Here is a 20,385-nt window from a genome sequence, read left to right on the forward strand (position 1 = left end):
CTTTCCTGTGACGTATTTAGTTATGTTTTTGCATTGAGTTTGGTTGACTGTACTTCTCACATACTAATACATATAACATAACACCGTTTCCCCGTGACAGGGGTAGGCAGAGGCGTAACATTTCATCGCGATAGTCGTAATGTGTGTGAAACATATCAGTAGGGTTTTTGGGTTGGGTTTAATTGACTCTACTTCTTACATACATACATATATGTATATAGCATCACACCTTTTCCACTTTTTAGGGGTAGGCAGAGATGTAACACCACAGCGCGATAGTTATAGTATGATCGAAATATATCAGTTGTGTTTTTGCGTTAGGTTTGCTTGAATCTACTTCTTACACACATATATATAGCATCACACCTTTTCCCCTTTTCAGTGGTAGGCAGAGGTGTGTTACACCACAGCGCGATAGTTGTACTGTGAGCCAAATATATCAGTTGTGTTTTTGCGTTAGGTTTCCTTGAATCTACTTCTTACATAAATCTATATAGCATCACCCCTTTTCCCCGTGTCAGGGGTAGGCAGAGGCGTATAATTTCATCGCGATAGTCGTACTGCGTGCGAAACACATTAGTTGTGTTTTTGCGTTGGGTTTAGTTGACTCCACTTCTTACATACATACATATATGTAGCATCACACCTTTTCGCCTTTTCAGGGGTAGGCAGAGGTGTAACATCACAGCGCGATAGTTGTACTGTGAGCAAAATAATATCAGTTGTGTTTTTGCGTTAGGTTTGCTTGAATCTACTTCTTACATACATATATAGCATCACACCTTTTCCCCTTTTCAGTGGTACTCAGAAGTGTAACTCTTCAGCGCGATAGTCGTATCGTGAGCGAAACACAACTATGCCATTGAGACGGTCTATTTTTTATTTATTACTAACACAAAAAAGCAAAAAATAAAAATAATTTTAACAAAAAATGAAACCGCCTTAAAAAACCACTCAAAACCAAAAAATTATTTTACATAACAAGTATATACTTATTGGATACCAAGTTTGGAGTCGGTGCCTAATTAAAATTGCTAGTTAAGCTAGATAAATACATTAACGAATATACGAAAACAATGTGCTGCCAGCGTACAGTCAGCAAGTTAGATCGTCACCGGAGATAAACACACCGCCGCAGCACAGCAAATGGAAGCTATTAAGGAAATATTTAAATTTGTGAACTGTACACTACCCAAATTCTTCCCCTGTTACATATAGCTGGTCAAATGTGGGTGTATTACACTTCCTGCCTCGAAAAAAGAGGAAATAAAAAGATGAAACACCATACATGTGCTTGGTATTACACCTTTCACTGTGTACGTTTGTTAGTAGTACACGCAAACCTACTCCTTTTAATTGATTTGAAAGAAATTTAGCTCAAAGATGGACTATGCAAGAAATATAGCTAACTAGCAATTTTAATTGGGCACCGACTCAAAAATTGGTATCCAATATATACTTGTTATGTAAAATTATTTTTTAATTATTTTTTGGTTTTGAGTGGTTTTTGAAGGCGGTTTAATTTTTTGTTAAAATTATTTTTATTTTAATATAAGGCTTTGATTGTATTTTGTGCCTCTTATACAGTCGTGTTGTAGCGCATTGTGGTACATATTATATATGCACGAAATTGGCAGAAAAATGCAACTCTAAATGCGTAAATCAGCCATACACGCGCATGTGGAATAGACCTTTCATTCGAGGCTCATACGCGCTCACCAAATACTAATGCTATCAGCATCAAGATGGCAATAGACATTGGCGTAGCTAAGGATTTTGAACAAGGAAGGCAGCCAACGGGGGCAAAAAAAAGCTTTCCGATTTCGTACGTAACAAAAAAGAAATCCTCGCAATACGAATCCCCCGTATAACTCGTCCCTCGTATAGGAGGCTAGTTCTAGAGTGAGGCACCATCCACCCTTGCCCCTCCCTTAGAGCACTTGAGCACAGACAAGGAAATAGCGTTACGTTTCTTAGATCATAGTTAATTTGCCTTGATAAAAAGATCCGTTACAATAATAAAGAGCAGAACGCATTATAACGTCATCTGACATTGAGTCGGTAGCAACTGTGGTATCAAATTGATTAGTGCTCGCATAATCCTGGGTTCAGGGGCGGGTCAGAGGAGAAGCGACCTCGCGGCACCGCGCGTGTGACCAGTAATTGTCTATTCGCACGCTTTCCGCATACGTGTGTTGTTACTAGTGTTATATTACGTCCATACATAGAATTGAAATGAATTGTGGGACTTTTGGAGAAGTTGGGGCAAGATGACCCGTGACGCAAAAGTAATGAACGGCCTCTGTACCTATATGTGAAGTATGAGTCCTCTTTTTTTTTTAATTATAGAGGCTAATGCAAAAAAGAGTTAAATGTTAATTTTAACATCATTGCAATGTAGCATTACTTGCGGATCAAATAAACGCGTTAGGTACCTCTTTAAAACCCTTTTGACTTTCAGGTTTCACATATTGTTATGAATGAAATATTCATCATAATGTTAGACGTTACATTAATACTTGTCAGATAAAATCAGAACTTGACATAGAATGTAATATCAGTTTTTATTACGAGCGGCCTTCTTCTGCCTACATATAAATGAATAAGCATCATACAGAATGACAATAAGACGGTGTCTTAAACTCCCGTGATATCATATAGATGTATGTGATGCCATGGGTTTGTAGTTGTTGTATAATAGTTAAGGTCTAAATATATTATAGAGTTATAGGGAATATTTACTTAGTGAAAGTAGTAAAATTATAGCGTTTAACTCGGTTATGTAATTTATACAAATATTACATTTTAATTAACAATATCAGCCTTGAATATATTGTCCCACTGCTGGGCACAGGCTTCCTCTACAACAGAGAAGATTTTAGTCCTTAGTCCACAATGCTGGTCTACTGTGGGTTGGCAGACTTACATACCTTCGAAATTCTAATGGAGAACTTCTCAGCTATGTAGGTTTCCCCACGATGTTTTTCTTCACAGTTAAAGCACGCGATAATTGATAAATAATACACACATAACATTAAAAAAGTCAGAAGTGCTTGCCTTAGGTTTTGAACTCACGTCTCGGCAGTATTTTCACTCCCAACTAGTCTATAGCCGCTTTATAAGCTTTTAATTAATTGTATTGAATATTATATCGACGGTTGAGAGTCTAATTGACTTGTCCGACCTTTTTTGGCGACACTAAGTTCCATACATATTTAAAATCAGGACGTTTTATGTTATTTTTAAACTAGTGAATTTTAATTAACTAGTGAAATTTTTCGAAAAATATGTCGTTTTATCCAATTAGCCTTCCAACTGTCGATATGCTCATTTCTCCTCAGGAAGATTATAAAGGCATAATACTTCTAGTATAAATCTATTTCCAATGTCTGGCAGCCTCCTGCAAGTTCAATTCTATTTCCAATGTCTGGCAGCCTCCTACAAGTTCATTCGTTAATCTTACGATTTAACCGCTACTGTCTCCGGTTTGCAGCAAAAAGTGGTATTTATTGGGTTATCTCTGGCGTTTTGCTTTTCAACGACAATTCAATAAACCCTATAGATTCAATGTTGTATTTTGTATTAAACGAGCGGTGTTCACTAATTTCTTAGTGTTTTGATTTTTTCTTGTTTATTTTGAATTCGTTTATTTGGCGTCGGGTTTAAAGAGTATGTTGTTGGTATTTATATTAGCATGAAAATAGTGTTGGTTGTGGGGTTCAAAATCACTGTCTCAAAATCCTATTAAATTATATAAGATTGATTATTTAGTAAATAAAGACTGCTTATCCAGATATATGTGGGATGTTATTTATTTATGTGTGTATTATATAAAAATCCTTGAACGTATACACAGATGATACAAAAATACGTGTATTAAAAAAAAAGGGAATAAATCTCAGCCAATAACTCATTTTCGTGTCTGACTGTAATAAATTCCTATGATCCCAGCATTACGGCTGACAATGCCGACTCGGGGCACCTAAAACGTCTAAAACTGAAAAATTATCCGGCAATCAACTTCCACTTATGTTGGTCCCCGGCAAATGGGGCTCATTCATCTGAAACTAGTTCTTTTCTCGCCGCGGGGGGCGATTTATATTTCCTCGGGGTTTTTGTGAGATACCTTTTCAAAGTTATCCTGACATTGAATTCGCATTGGGTTGAAGGGAATTTAATAAAAACCTTTTAGTTTCGCTGAGAGTTAACCACGGTAGCGTTAGTACTAAGGGCTCTATTTCAGATGTGAAAATTGCACTTGATAATAAATCCAGTGTAGCCTACACTCCTTCACCAGTTCCTAAACCTTTTAAATGAAGTACACTATATCATCAGCTATACGTTTTAAATGAAGTAATATTATTAATTACTTAAATAGTATAGATGCACGGGATATATTTTCATAACAGCAATTTGTAAACAGATGGATACAATTTGTAATGAAGCAAAACACACAATCATATAGAATGTTCTGCTTATTAATTATTAAGTCTTCTATGCGATATTACAGAAATATTCTCGCGTGTTTTTCAAGAAATGTAGGAAACAATGCAGGATAAACATGTTCTACGCGACACACGCTTCTAGAATTAAACTCACGGGACTATGTGGGTGCTGTCAATCGAGATTCAACCTTGTGGTTAAACGAAGCGATCCTTCATAATATGTCTTAGTGTAATGTAAAATCATAAACTTGTACTATATTCTCACGCGTTATACGATGTAGCGTCCTAAAATGTTACTACAGTCGATTATCGAAAACACATTTCATATTATTTCTTATAATAACAATAAGGCTGGTTCCGAAAATACCTATCATTTGAACCGAGTCGTTATAGTTCTTGAGTTACTCTTATTGACTTTTTTCTATACAGAAAATATTTTTATCAGCCGTCTATTTCTCTGAAGTGGGAGAAGTGTCGAGACTAATTGGAAACAACGAAACAGCAATAAATAAGAGTTATTGTTTTCTAACGTTCTCTTAGTTTATTGAGTGTCATTGCACGAAGGTATACCTACAAAAGTTTTCGAACGAACCGCAATGGGAATTTGGCATTTGCACGTTATTAATAAAATACTGATTAATAGACTGTCTCCGTGGCGTAGTTGTCAAGTGTACTGAATGCGCGGTACGACAGCGCTCTGAGGTCCTGGGTTGGAATGGGTCAGGCAAAGTGATATTTGGGTTTTTCTGCTCAGTATCAGGCTATCAGCTCGGGGTCTGGAATTTGTGTCCGATATGGTGATAGAGTCGGTCCCGATCACATCATGGGACGGAACACACTTAGCGAAAAGTGGGTGCCCTGGTTGCGCCTCTGCATACCCCACCGGAGATAAACGCGTGATGTTGTGTTTGTGTTGATAAAATAATATAAAGCATAATTTTCATTTAATGAGTTTCATTCCAGCAAAAGTGTAATCCCGTGTAATTAAAATCCAGTGGTAATAGAGGTTTACACATTTCGCCTCACATAAAAATAGTGTGTGAATAAATAATTTTATGAAAACGCTTATTTAAATTACATCAATTTCATAATAATTTAATTTATTTTATAATTATATTACACTTTGGTTTGGAGGAGATTATAGCCAGTTACTGATTGTAGACTTTATTGTTGTAGGAGTCAGAGCTCCAACTTGAGGATTCTTGATAATGAAACATATAGATGACAAGTTTATATTTGGAAGCTTCATAAGTACGTTATATACAGCATGGTCACTTAATTCAAAGAGTTGCGAGCGTGTACGAAAAGTCCTACCTACCTAAAAGTCCGGTGTATTTGTATAATCCGGCTCGTGTAAGGCTAAAAAAATAAGTTTGGTTCTAAAAAAAAAATAAGGTGTAGACTTATCAAATGAGGTTCATAGAGAAGTAGAGCTATCGGGCGAGATACTTGTTCGACACCTTATGCCTTTGTATTTCACCGTACACAACCATTATTTTATTTTATCGCTTTGAATGATGAGACGAGCTTGGCGTTTGTCTGATGGTAAGCGATACGACCGCCCAGAAACGGAAAAAACATCATCCAACACCTTAAATTACAAAGTATTGTTTGGTATTCTACTGGCATCCTTTTTTTTTTTTTTTGGTTTCGCGGAGAAAGTCCCTTATTACTACCGCCCAGCCTTCGTGGGGGGCGACTGAGCGGTTATGCTGGGGTAACCGTGCCTTACGGCCCGGCGTTGAGCCGCCCGGATTTGATGACGACCTTCGGGCGACCGCCGGGTCGAGTCCCTAACCCGAGTACAACTAACCTATGCACGGCCTACCAGCTAAAACTCCGCGGTGGCCCTCTTCGGCGCATTAGGGACGACTGCGGGCTTCCTCTGACGGAAGTGTCTAAGTATTCGTCCGCAGCCGCCCCTGCGCGGTGCCGCCTTGCGGCCCGTCTCCTATGGGGGGGGGGCTCAGAAGCCCCCATGCACCGAAGGACGCCCTCGGCGTCTACGGCAGCATGAGGCCAACTACACTCTGCCGTCCATCCCGGGGGTCAACCGAAAAATGTGCAAGGAGGCACAAAAATGCACTAGGGCGGACAGCCCTCTGCTGCCCACCGACGACCCCCTTCGTGGCCACTATTAGTCGCCTCTTACGAGGCAGGGGATACCGTGGTGGAATTCTTCAAACGCCCCCATTCCACAGGGCGGATTCTTCTGTCATCCTGAGACATGAGATGTTAAGTCTTACAATGTTCTTCAAAACGGAACACAGCAGTGCTGTTTGGCGGCAGAAATGGACATATCGGTGGTACCTACCCAGGCAGACTCTTACATATGAGAGACCTAAATGAAATACATAGAAATGTATTTAATTTTTGTATATTTTTCCGTTAAGGTACTCCTGCCCTCGCTTCCCATATAGCGTTAATTGGACAGATAATCCGTAGCCATTTTTAAATTGACTGGTATCTAAACTGTGCCGAATAATGTTGAATCATATCTCTTGACCCAATTTTTTACTTTTGTGCGTAATAGTACAGAAAATAGCAATTTTTCGGCATTATATTTAAAAATCTAGTATTCATCAATGGCAAAGGGTCCATAAACCGGTTATGAAGAAACTAATTTTCATTAGAATGATTTGCATGCCGCATTAATGCGTATTAGTAAGTTTATGTATTGAGTCAGGTTCTTTTTCGGAAACTTTGCCTTTCACCACTGATGTCCATTAAAAAAAAAATTCTTTTACTGATAAAAACAATAAATGATTACCAACTAGTTCTGCTCTATTTACATTACCTACTGTATTTTGTATTTTAAATAAAAATAGTCAAAATACTACATACTGTATATTTTATTTCAAATTACAATCTAATACACGACCCAAAAATATTTTGTATTTTGTATTAAATACATGCGGTTAGGTAATATGTTTTTTAATTAAAGCATGTATTTTGCAACTCTGTTAATAGAGAATATGCATAAATTGTATTTCTGCTTATACAGTGTAGTTGTGTTCACTGTCCACTCGTACAGCGTTCATAGAAAGTCCTTAATTATCTGTAAATTTATACAAGAAGACAAAACGTAGTACCTCCTTCTAAGCACATTGCGCGTACGGTGGAGCGCGAGATTCGGCATAATTAAAATTCGTATAGAGCAGGAGCGCAGAAAATTAAATTTATTTCTAATATCTATGACAAATATACAACTAGTATAAATTAAACTACTAAAATATATACTACTAATAGCATTTATTACCAAACGACTCTACCTATACATTGTGCCGAATGTAACTCCCAACCAACTTACCAGGGCTCACCGAGTTTATATGGATGTTCGTCTCTGTCGGTAGAATATAGGTCAATGCCAGGGCTAAACAAATCTTAAAAAAAAAACTACACAATTATCAATAATATATAATATATATAACACTGCCTTTTACCTGCGGCTTTATTCGCGTGAAAAGTTTTTCCCGGATAAATATTTTCCTAGAACAAAAAGTAGCTTATAGCCACAAGAGTAATATAGCTTCTTGTTTATGAAAAAAAAAAACTATTTAGTAGTTCATGAGATAAGCGCGTTCAAATAAACACTTCAGATTTATAAATAAGTATAGATTACCATAAAGCGATAGTAATATTAAACATTTGTACGGAAATGTACCCACGAAACTTGTCGATCTGTTGTTCTAGTAAAGGTGGGTCACGATGAAAAATGCAAAAAGCCCGCAACTGGGGCGCGAGCGTCAAAAGACAGTTTAAACGGCCTACCAAGGGTGGAGACACCGCGTGAGTTTATTGTGTGGGGCTGTGAAACGAGTGGTTAAATCGCTGGATGCAGTATTAGTTTTTATAAACATAGTAACATGTGTATTAATTTAATTAAATTATTATATGGAGCGGCCATGTTGTAGTTGGGTGTGGAACGGATTGCCGAGACAAACCTTTGACTTTTCTAAAAGTTTTGTGTATTCTTTGTGAATTAGTACTTGCTTTAACGGTGAAGGCAAACATCATGAGGAAACCTGCATACCTAGGAAGTACTTTATAGGAAATTTTAAGGTGTGTGTGTTTGTGTGTATTTCTTATTATGTTAATAGTTATACTACTTTGAATGCGCTGGCTGGACCAGAGTACCTCCATTTTATAACCAACGTGTATCAGAAACATCGTGAACACTGTGCAAGCTTGTGAAGAAGTTAATGTTTGGATTTAGTTTCGACACGGTTGGTTGCGAAGTTGTCTGAGTTTTCGCAAATATCGACAATCAAAACGTAATTTTATACGATCTTTTATACTAAAGATCAGATATTTTTACCATAAATAAAGTAGCCATTCGATACTCTATCCGGACGGTATCGCGCTTACCATTACGTGCAGTGGAGTCATTTTGTGGTGCTTGTTTTAAAAAAATATATATAATGTTTGCAGTGGCGCAGGGTCCAAATAACCTGATTCCTGCTTGCTTCTCTTTCCATTCCCTTTTGTAATTTATGTAAAATCTAATTATCATTGTAAAGATTTGCAAACCTCATTTATGCATGTTAAGTACCTATATGTGGTGTCGGGTTTCCTTTCGAAAAAGTCACACTTCGCCACTGGTGTGTGACTATATAATATCAAATCAAATATAAATCAAATCACAAATTCACTATTATTAGGTTACTACTACTATATTATAAGGTTACGTGCAAATTATTAAACATAGGGAAGCTTATGTGAAAGATGAAGTATGGATTACAGAATTAAAATGTAAGAATAATATTTTTCGTGGCCGCACGGTAAGGCTGGAATTCATTAGCCGCCTGTCTTTCACCAACAGGATATTGAGATTACAACCACCGTTAATTTAATTGAATTGCACTCGCTCCGACTTGGATGCGCAAATAACGATCACATACTTTTATTATTTTAATATACCAAAATAATCTTGAAGAGTTCGTAAACAGAACCTTATTTTATATCCGCCCAGATAGCGACCACCGTACACAAGGTATTAAAACCTGCCATAATGGCTCACGTAAGTGTCGCGGGATCAGCTTGTGTATATCCGGTTCTTATAGGCTGGCATAAGTGTGGGATCAGCCTGTGTATGTTCTAAAAGGCCGGCATAATTGTGTCGACTGCCGAGGGGTAACCATCTCTCGTCATTTGATTGGACCCCACTCTACTTACCATCAGGTGCAGTGCGCACTTTGTAGTGCACGTATGTTAAAAAAAATGTGACGCAGACTAAACTAATATGAAACTCACTTTATTTATTTGCAGTTAAATGACGAGACGAGCATGCTTCTTACCTGGTAAGCGCTACGACCGCCCATAAACAGTAGCAACACCATATAGAAATTATATAATAAAATACTGCGTGGCACTCCTCTGCGCTCATCTATATCTATCTATACTTATAATAAATCTGTAAAGAGGTCAATTCTGTACATGAAATATATTTCCAAAATAACTATCAGGGGGTGATTAGGGATCGATACTGATGCCAAAAATGCAATTAGTAAAATTTTTGTCTGTCTGTCTGTCTGTCTGTCTGTATAACCGTTATAGAAACAAAAACTACTCGACGGAGTTTAACGAAACTTAGTACAATTATTTGTCATACTCCTGTGCTGGTTATAGTATACTTTTCATCACGCTACAATTAATAGGAGCAGAGCAGTAAAGGGAAATGTTGGGAAAACGGGAGAAGTTACTCCATTTTTTAAGCTTCCGTCGCGTGTGTAACTTTAATGGTTAAAGCTACACAGAAATCATGTATGACGGAAATGTTCTCCTTAAAATTATGTAAAAAATATCCCACGACAGCATATGTCTATCTTTTATGGTTGACTCACAATAACACGTGTAACTCCCGATAGCTTAGCAGTTCGAAGCTTTCTCATTATATTTGTCTACTCTTACGTTTATAACACTCTCAGTCATCCCTAATTAAAAAAGTTAACATTGTTAAATATTTCATAAAAAAGAATCATAGAAATCGGTATAGAAACACCAAAGTTATACATGAAATACGCTAATAATAAGCCATCACGCGTGAATACTGAATCATGGTATATGCTTCCTTCGATTTCACCAGGATCCCATCATCAGACCCTGACCGGTCAATCTGACCACCTGCATACCACCATACATTAAAAAAACATCCCGACAAATTGAACACCTCCTCCATTTTTGAAGTCCGAAATCCACGCGGGCGAAGCTGCAGGCGGAAGCTAGTCATACATAAGATGTTAATCCTCATAATTTCCTGTATTAACGTTCGCTACAATGTCCCTTAAACCGGATCACAACTGCATGTCTATTGCAGCTTGGCGGTTGAAATAGAAATTGCTATGGTAGCTACACTTCCTCTTGTATACAAGATTTACCACCACTATAGACTGAAGCTACTATCATTTTCATAATAGTGTAGAGTTAGCAACACGTCTTCGCGGTGCTTTCGTACGAAAAGGCCTAGATTCGTATTCAAAAATGCATGTGCTGCTGCAGACATCATTTAGTTGATGATAAAAATGATGATACGTTAATTGGCTACATTAGTCACGTAAGAAAGTATTCAAAGGGCAGAACAAAGTCTATTGGTTGCCCAGACTTAGTTTTAGTTGTCGCTGTGGCCGAAATTACTTTGGAAACATCATGTTGAGACATTATAAAACATACTATCTTTGTTATAATTACATCGTGATACTAGCATATTGTATTTATTGTACAGTAAATTACATCGCACCCAAAAGACCAGCTGCTAGACTTCAGGACACTGAGCTCATTCTGCGTAAATCGGATCGTCAATAGTTAACAATTTTGTATAATTATAAAATATAGGTATTGCAACTTTAACTTGGACGACCAATACTTCAGACCCGTGACCATGAAAGCTGCAGTCTTTGTAATGGGAGAAAATTATAATACAAAAAAAACGCGATAAAATCCAAATAATAGTTTTATTTCGATAAATTCGCAACACTGCAGTATTTGTCGCTGTGAGATGCATCAGAGAATATCTGGCCAGGCAGGCAGTATGTAATCCAATCGAGCTGTCCTAGCCACATACAGCTTTGGAGAGCCTGTCCACATGGGTTTACTGTAGGAATCACGAAACAGTTTTGACAATAGCAGTCGCGTTTCTTTGCAATTTCATTGTCTTTGTTGAAAGCTTTGTGCAGACATAAATTCCTAATCACTATTCTGGTCTAATAATATATACTAAATTCAGAGACAATGGAAGGTTGCTGATGCTTATAGCTTAGGTTTTCCTTTTTAAGCACCGGCAGCACGTTTATATAGCTACTACTAGTATTGTCCTACACTAAGTTAGAATTAGCCATTATTTATAACATTGTTGTATGTACTTTGATATTAATAATAAATAAATGATTAAAATAAATAAATAAGACTTGTATTTCCAAAAATACAATAAACGATATAGTTAGTTATAGATCGATCATCAGGACCAATTTGTGCTCTAAAATTTATATATTAGCAATAAATAATTCGTTGTTTGAAATGTCCGTGTGACAAGATGTCACAGCGTCCTTAGATATTAATACAAAAATAACATATTTACAGAAAATGTGCTAAAAAAGCATTAAAAATGTGCAAATCACATGCATTTGATATCTATATATATAAAAATGAATCCCTATTTCCCTTGGTCACGCCATCACGCGTGAAAGGCTGGACCGATTTTATATTTTTTGTTGTTGTGTTTGTTATTATCAGGAGAAGGTTCTTATGAAAGAAAAAAATAAAAAAAAATGCGCGGAAATATAGAGAATTTAAGAAAACTTAACGAAAATATGATTACTATCAATTATTTGAAATAACTCTTAGCGATTGACAGAATGCGCGCTGCAAATTTATAGTTAAGACGGGACAACGTCTGTCGGGTCAGCTAGTATTTAATAATTTTTCAACACGAATATAATTACTTACAAGTCTAAATTTTAATTATGTAAATGTGTATAATATGTTTTTAGTTAAATGTAGACCAGCTTTTGTTCGGTCTGACTAAGACTGTCGGTAGCTTAGTTGTATTGCGTGCGTGGGATGACTACAGCCGTGAGGTCTCGGGTTCGAATCCCGTGTCTGGCAGTATTATTAGGTTTTTCTGCTGAATTCCAGTGCGGGGTCAAGAATTAGTGCTCAATATACGAAAAGCTCTCCACCTATCACATTCACATGGAAGACACATGGCCAAAAGTAGGTGAACAGTTTGCACCTCTGCCTATCCCTTCAGCTATAAATACGTGATATGTGTGAGTATCAGTTGCGGACCTAAACGACGCGAGGAGAAAGCAAAAAGAAAACGATGCGAGGCGCCAAGCGAAGCAAAAAAAAGTTCCCCAGTTTTAACATTTTCGTCGGTAAGACCGTAAACCTTAAGGCCGCCTCTGGTTATTATACTGTATCACTTTATATACTTATTATTATGTGGAGCAGAATTATATACCGATAAATAATTGTAGTATAGCCGTCCATTTCCGTGCCACAATAGTTTTTTTATTGTTTTGATCGGTGCCGGTGAGTTGCCGAATCCGGACCTTTTGTTCGGACTCACCATCCGTGTTAATATTCGTTGATTAGAACAGGGAATGTGTAGAGTCGATGTATTTAAACAAATCTAGATAGTAATTCGACGTTCTCTAATTTTATATAAACTCAAATTATGTTAATTTTTTCACATATTTATTAACAATACTTGCGAATTTAGTAGCCTAAAAAATCGTAAAAATATCTAAGCAATTCTTGTATATTGTTTTTTAAAACATTCAAGTTTAAAACTTCGTCTATTACAAGTTATCTATAAAATATATTATTAATAAAAAAACATCAGTATTTTTTTTATAGCTCAACACGTCTCCACACCTCCGCATCATAAGGTAACATTATATTCAACGGTGATGGAGTATCGCACGCACTGTCACACAGACTTGTAAACGACGCGCGCGTGTACAACAAATACTTGTAAAATATATTGACACGTTGACTAAGGAACATGACACAAAACAGGGTGCACTGGTATAGTAATGCTGTTTCTGGATCCGATCTCGTGTGATTAACAAAGGTATGTATTTTTAACTGTTTACTTTGAAGAGCTTTATGCGATTTTTTTTATAGTATTTTGACATACTTTTATTAAATTTTTAATCACAAAAAATATATTAGATAAATTTTATAATAATATCAGCCCTGTATTATATATTGTCCCACTGTTGGGCACGGGCCTCCTCTACTACTGAGAGGCATAAATTTTATTTTATATATATATTAAGTAAATTTCACTGTTCTCATGATAAGTTAAAATAATTTAATGAAATAAAATTAAATGATGATATAAAATTTAAAAAATTTAAATATAAAAATAGCGATAAAATAGTTTAATTTTAATGTCTAACATTCGCGTAAACATAAGAAATCATTATTAAACTATGTCATAATGGTTCATTGTAATAAAAATGATTTTTGGATATTATCGGCTTTTTTATTTTTATATTCTCCTGACGTTTTGAAGACTGCAGCATCATGATGTCTGAAGTTCTTCGAAAGGTTGACAGAAAAATAAAAGTAAAAACCGCCACAAAATGATAAAACTAATTTTATTACAATAATCAACATTCGCGTAAACATAACAAATCATAATGATTCGTCCGAATATAAATTGAGAAATTAACCCTAAGAAGGATCAGAATAAAAGTTCCAATGCGAATGAATACGACAAAAAGTAGTTTGTATTTAAAATTTTTGACCTCTATATTTGCCAACCTTCCAAATCCATTATAGATGTATATACGCGTTAACTTCTATAAAACGTCGAATCGTACAAACATCATCAAGCCATATTTATAATATTTCTCGACGGCTTTTTTTATAACTTGTTCTATTTCAATACCAACTCTATTGATTTTCACTGGAAACAAAAGTCAAAGCAATTATTATTGATTTTACTTACATAATTCAGGTCAAGGGTCTTTGAAACATCGTCATGTCTGTTTGAAGCTTTGAACTTAACAAGTTGAGTGTTTGGGAGAGATTGCACGACGCGTTGACGAGAAGTGAACACAATGTTTGTTTTAAAAAATCAACTCGAGTGGAAATCTTATCCCAGTATGTCCTTTAATATGTTAAAGTATACGATGTCCTATAATATTATGTTCATCTAGGATATTGTACCTTATTTCATCCATATAACTTTAGTAGTTTCTGCGTTTACTTATATCTAAATGTCGACAGAAACTTTAGCAATTATAATATTATTGTAAAGTATAATTTTGATATGCCAAATTATATCTCAATCTATTTAAGATTAATGTGATAATTCAATCATAGAAAAATGTATAGTGGGGCATTTTTGTAAACGTAATGTTTAAAAAATGTAAAAAAAATACTTAATAAATTCAGCTGCGAGCCAAACAGTAACGAAATTAATTATCAAATATCATAAACAAACTTGTATTCACAACAAAATAGACCCCAAAATTGATTCTTACCAACTTTTTTTTCAGAATTAAAATGAAATACCTAGATCGGAATTCCAATGTATGTTGTAAGTGTCTGGTCACCTACTTTCATAAATAGGGCCATATCTATTTATAAACAGACGACCATGAATGTCTCACCGAGGACCTTATGATGCGTCACGTAATCAGTTCCGTCATATGTCTAAGAAATGAAATCATAGCAGATATTTATGTGACATGATATTTTCATTTTTAACTAGCTTTTGCTCCCGGCTTTGCTCTCGTGAAGGAGTCTTCCGGGATAAAAGTCCCGCTATATATTTTCCTGGGATGTAACGCCTATGACTTTCCCAGGGTCTTACACTATCTCCATACCAAATTTCATAAAAATCCGCTCAGTAGATTTAAAAAAAAAACGATAATTTACAACCACACAGAAAAGGGGACTTTGTTTCATAATATGTAAATGGTATTTACTTATAAGTTTCTGGCTGTACGTGCCACTTTGTTTTATTGTCTTCACTTTCTAATTGCCGAAAATCAATTTCTATGAGAATGACAGTTTTTTCAGTATCTTCCAATGATGAAGGGTTCATACTACCAGATTGCTGCCGGCTTTTTATAATTGATGTAAACTAATTACCATTTATGAATTATCGCTCGCTTTAACGGTGAAGGAAACCATCGTAAGTAAATCTGCATGCTTGAGAAATTCTCTACAGGAATTTTGAGGGTGTGTGAAGTCTACCTATCTGCACGAGGTCAGCGTGGTGGACTAAGGCCTAATCCCTCTCAGTAGTAGAGGAGGACTGTGTAGTGGGACAGTATTTAATATAGGGCTGATATTATTAATCATTAAAACGATTTTTAGATCGCATTCATGCACATGAGGATTTATATAATGGCTCGGGTACCCTTTCAAAAAATTTGACCTTTCGCCACTAGTATCATCATCAACTGTTCCATAGTTCCATTAAACTAGTTATCAAGATCTGCGACGACATAGCCAAGCAATGACCCTTGTTCTATTTTGAAGAGCATTGGATCTTGTGAATCACAAAGAATTACGAGCATTACTTAAAGATGGGGGTTTTGAATATTACTGAATGAAATGGGCAGACTGGTACACATAGCAACAATTGAATCTCGTAAAAAAAATCCATTTATTGTTGCCAAGGTAAATATGAAGAGGATAATCAGCAATGCACCGATACTACGCGATAGGGGGCGCTCCCCTCATAATCATGGATCATTTGCTGGTAAACAAATCTGCAGGAATACTGCATATTATAACATGTAAAACAAGGCCTATTGACTCTTATAGAATGGAGAACAATAGCAAGGACATAGAGAGTAACATTTAGAATACATTGTTTGTTCAGAATAGTAAACATTACTTAAATTGTGTGCGACTTCAACAAAAGTATTATATCTAACGTTGCAAGTATTAAAATAGAGTCTTTGAATCAGATCTCTGAAAATAAGTGGTCAACTTAATCAGCAACACTTCCATACCGAAACGCGTATTCTAACGATAAACAGCGAAGTAAATTTAGAATGAACTTTGTTATAAAAATAGCATCAACCTTATTTCCACGCAGTGAACGCACCGAATTGTGCGAATTCAAAATATAAATAGTAAGGTCAGTGGCAATTATTGAGGGTAATTCGGGTTGAACTGGCGATTTCCCGTGACTTTGGTTATTGTGCGGGATTTGTTTTGGTGGTAGTAGAATCTGTTTGATAGCAACGGCCATCTATAAGATATAAAATCCGCCAATGTGACCTAGTGGTAAGTGTCGCGTTTCGGGATCAGTCTGTTTACTGCAGTACTGAGGTCACAGGTTCAATCCCCTGATCGGGCAAAATGATATTGGACTTTGCTACTCAGTATCAGCCCGGAATTTGGAAGGCGATAGGCTCCCTTTCTGTCATATCATAGGAGCGGTACACTCGGCCGAGAGTGGGAGCACTTGTTGCGTAACTACCCACCACTTTGGGGGTAAAATGTGTGTGTGTGTAGCAGTAAATTAGATTAGTCTATTGAAATTATACAAGAACAAATTGCAAGATAATCTAGTGCGTTTTTCTTGCGTACAAGTTGGGATTGTCAATATCTACGTGGGGTACCTTATTGGTATACTGGTACATGGTATGTTTTGCAAGAAATGTATTTCTTTATGTCTCACCCGTCCTCTTGTGTACAAAATACATTATAAACCACATTTTGTGACGAACACAAGTGATATTTTTGTAGATCAGATGTTATACTCATAATATGTAATAAAAAAACAATGTAAGTGTGTCTAGACTCTAAAAGCAAAATAAAAAAAAAAAAAATCACGTCGAATTGATAACTTCCTCCTTTTTTTAAGTCTGTTAAAAACGGTAAAAATTACTTTAAATGTAAAATAATATATAATAATATTAGTACTATATTATATATCATAACACTGCTGGGCACGGGCCACCCTCTACTACCGAGAGGGATTAAGACTTAGTCCACCACGCTGGCCTACTGTTTCCTCGCAATATGAAGGAAACTTCATAGTTAAAGCAAGCGATAATTTGCAAAGAATACACACATAACTTCAGAAAAGTGTGTGCAATCTAGAATATTATGATATATGTTATGATATATGTTTTTTAATAGAGGGATCAATTCCAATTCGAGCCAACTTAGGTGTGTATGTATGGCCGAAGACTGGGTAAAATGGCGCATATTGGAGGAAGCCTATCTCCAGCGGTGGATAAAGATATAGGCTGATGATAGATGTGTATTTTTATTGAAACCTCGCACGTACTACGCAGCGGAATAGAACCCGCAACCTCAGTTCTCTAAAAACATACCATTTAATTCGCCATTAATATCAATAAAGTGCAATAGTTTTTCTACAACGCAACCTCCAATTCTAATTGCTTTAAATATTTAATAAACTGACGTCATACAATGGTATCGATTTGCCGGTACTGCCCCAGTTTTGTTCGCAACCTCCGCTCGGTCGGGCCGCGTTGCAGTGGACCCTTTGAGCCAAATTAAGGGGTTGCATGTTGCGCCTTTGATATGTGAGTGTTTGATTTGAGGTTTCGGGATTATTATTGGCGGGGATTTTCGCTCGTTTTTACAGGTTAGAAGTAGATGGGTATTTTTTTTTATATAAACTAATAGCCAAGAGAACGTTTTGAACTGTTTTAAAAGTTATGAATGGTCGTATTTTTAGACAGAAATTAAATTAAAATTGATTTACATATGACATTAATTAGGTCAACAAATATTTGCCTTTGTTGCTAAATTTTGGCACACAATTCAATCAGTGTGACAAAAACAACAGCCATTTAGCATCAACGGTAACGCGTCTAGATTTCGCAATTCCTAGATCCCTATGTAACTAAGCTTCACAGAGAGGTTTGTAATCGGATTCCCCCGCGAAAAGCTTTGTTAGATACTAACATTGGCCCAAATCGTTTCACCACACGCAGGTCTTATTGGATTAGTTGTTAAGCTGTGATGAATTGATTATATTCATAAGGATTAAGGACAACAGCATCCCAATGCCCGTTGTCAATGCTCGCACTCAATGAAACCCATATAATATAATACAAATACATTTGAACATTTCTACCGAAACGCAAAACGTATTTTTCTTCAGATCATAAATTATACCATTCTAGGACATCGGGGCCGCAACATATATTTCTTGTTGTGGAGATTCTCGGGATGAGCGGACCTAGATCGAGTCCGTTCATTTATCGCCCATTCAGCGGCTGACATGACATTTTTTACCGTACTTCTGACAGTACCTCCAGTGGGCGGACACTGATGACCACTGATGTCATGGCGCATATTTTCCGCTGATATCGATCTAAATACTTATATATTACCCCACGTCTGTATATATGAAGAGTTACATAGATAACATACAGTACGGTGCTCTATTTCCGTCACAATAGGTAATGAATTCGTTATACCATTGGGTATAAATACTGAATAGCTATAATAACTCAGTTTTGAAATAGAGACGCACACAAACTTTGACTCACTAAATCTATACCAGTACTTTCTTTATTTTAGTAACGGAAGTACTTGGTGACTCAACAAAGAGATTGATTTAATTATATATTGTTACAGACATGATGATGATCCTCCTCGCGCTGCTGGCCGTTGCGTCGGCGGCGCGGATCGAGATCGAGGTGGCTGCGGAGTGCGCCTCGTGCGTCCTCTTCGACAAGATCTGTTACAACGTCACGCACCTCCTCGACCTCCAGGCGCCTTTCAGAAACAAAATCGTCATACACAAAATAGACTTGCTGAGATACGAGAACCGATTGTTCTACAGTTTCGAACCGACCATCGACGACGAAGAGTATTACAAAATTGGTTTTGTTAACCTCGACGATCAGAACATCAGCGGAGTTATTAATGGAGTACCGAAGTTGGTTGTTAATATTGGTACTTTCGCCATTGATCAGGAGAACAGGCGGGTCTACTTAGGTGGAGATGGTGGAATAGTGTTGTTAGACGCGAAAACGAATATCGTGGTGCCGTACAGCAGCCTCGGGGATGATATACGAAGCCTGTTCTACAAACACTACGTTTACTTCGTGAGGTTCGACGACCGAGGTGTGATTGTCAAGAAAGGGGATTATTTCAAGACTTTACTGGAATATATGCCGGTGAAGACCTTCGTAGTTAATAAAAATGATGTGATTGTTTTCCTGAATAGCTACGGGTTGTATGTGGGTAAGGATGCCATCACACACAGGTTGTCGATAAATGCGTTCTTCCGAGGACTTACCATTGACTTGGATGGTGAGGTGTACACTTGGTGGATAGACGGTATATACAGAGTGGTAATTGATAAGAATTTGTATAGGTCTAAGATAGTGAAAGTGGCACATCTGACCTCCATTGGGGCGATGACGTTTGATAATGAAAATAATATCATATTCACAATGGATAAGTCAGTTTATAGGTTGACAGAAACTAAATATAATTGTACGATTATTTGAATGGTATTGTTTGTTTTTAATATATTGTTTTTTGTTTTATTCTGTTTTAATTAGCTATTATATTTGTACCACATTTAAGCAATTTGATGATTTTATGAGCATTAATAGTTATGTTGAGTAAAGATTTTACTGAGTGTTTAGTTTACACATAAAAATCTTCGAGTGACTAATGACCTAGTCCTTGAGACGTGTCTTTTTTCTTTAAAGGTGAAAGCACAAACGACATAATGGGTTACCTAGTAAGTGATTGACGCACATGATTATCCACATTGCAGATTAAACTACGATTTGCTAGCTTTTAGGTTAGGAAAAGGCTCTGTTCTTGCAGGTCTTTATTGTTCAGTCTTCATAATAACGAGGAACAATAACATATAAATCCTATATAAATAAAAATCTGTTGCTACATGTATCTAAAAGTATTACTGGAGAACGGCTGAACTGATTTGACTGATTCCTTTTTTGTT

General features: G+C 36.5%; 1 protein-coding gene across 5 annotated transcripts; it reads left to right on the forward strand.

The window, feature by feature from the left end:
• Positions 1-13,359: 13,359 nt before the first annotated feature.
• LOC115447419 (ommochrome-binding protein-like) lies at positions 13,360-20,050 on the forward strand. Of its 5 annotated transcripts, none has more exons than XM_030174451.2 (2): positions 13,360-13,518; positions 19,041-20,050. In XM_030174451.2, the coding sequence occupies exon 2, from the start codon at positions 19,043-19,045 to the stop codon at positions 19,919-19,921; it is 879 nt and encodes a 292-aa protein (XP_030030311.2). In that variant the 5' UTR covers positions 13,360-13,518; positions 19,041-19,042; the 3' UTR covers positions 19,922-20,050. The 5 variants fall into 5 exon arrangements, with proteins under 5 accessions (XP_030030311.2, XP_030030310.2, XP_037292188.1 ...); XM_030174450.2 differs by lacking the exon at positions 13,360-13,518 and adding an exon at positions 16,080-16,170; XM_037436291.1 differs by lacking the exon at positions 13,360-13,518 and adding an exon at positions 17,194-17,207.
• The last annotated feature ends 335 nt before the right edge of the window (positions 20,051-20,385 follow it).

The sequence above is a fragment of the Manduca sexta genome, chromosome 7, assembly GCF_014839805.1.
Source record: "Manduca sexta isolate Smith_Timp_Sample1 chromosome 7, JHU_Msex_v1.0, whole genome shotgun sequence".
Classification (NCBI taxonomy): domain Eukaryota; kingdom Metazoa; phylum Arthropoda; class Insecta; order Lepidoptera; family Sphingidae; genus Manduca; species Manduca sexta.

Bases quoted from the DNA above. Each gene is read 5' to 3' on its own strand.
- LOC115447419 (XM_030174450.2), top strand. From the start codon at position 16,095: ATGAAGAGGATAATCAGCAATGCACCGATACTACGCGATAGGGGGCGC. The intron at 16,171-19,040 runs GTAAACAAATCT...ATATTGTTACAG, and splicing joins TAATCATGGATCATTTGCTG to ACATGATGATGATCCTCCTC.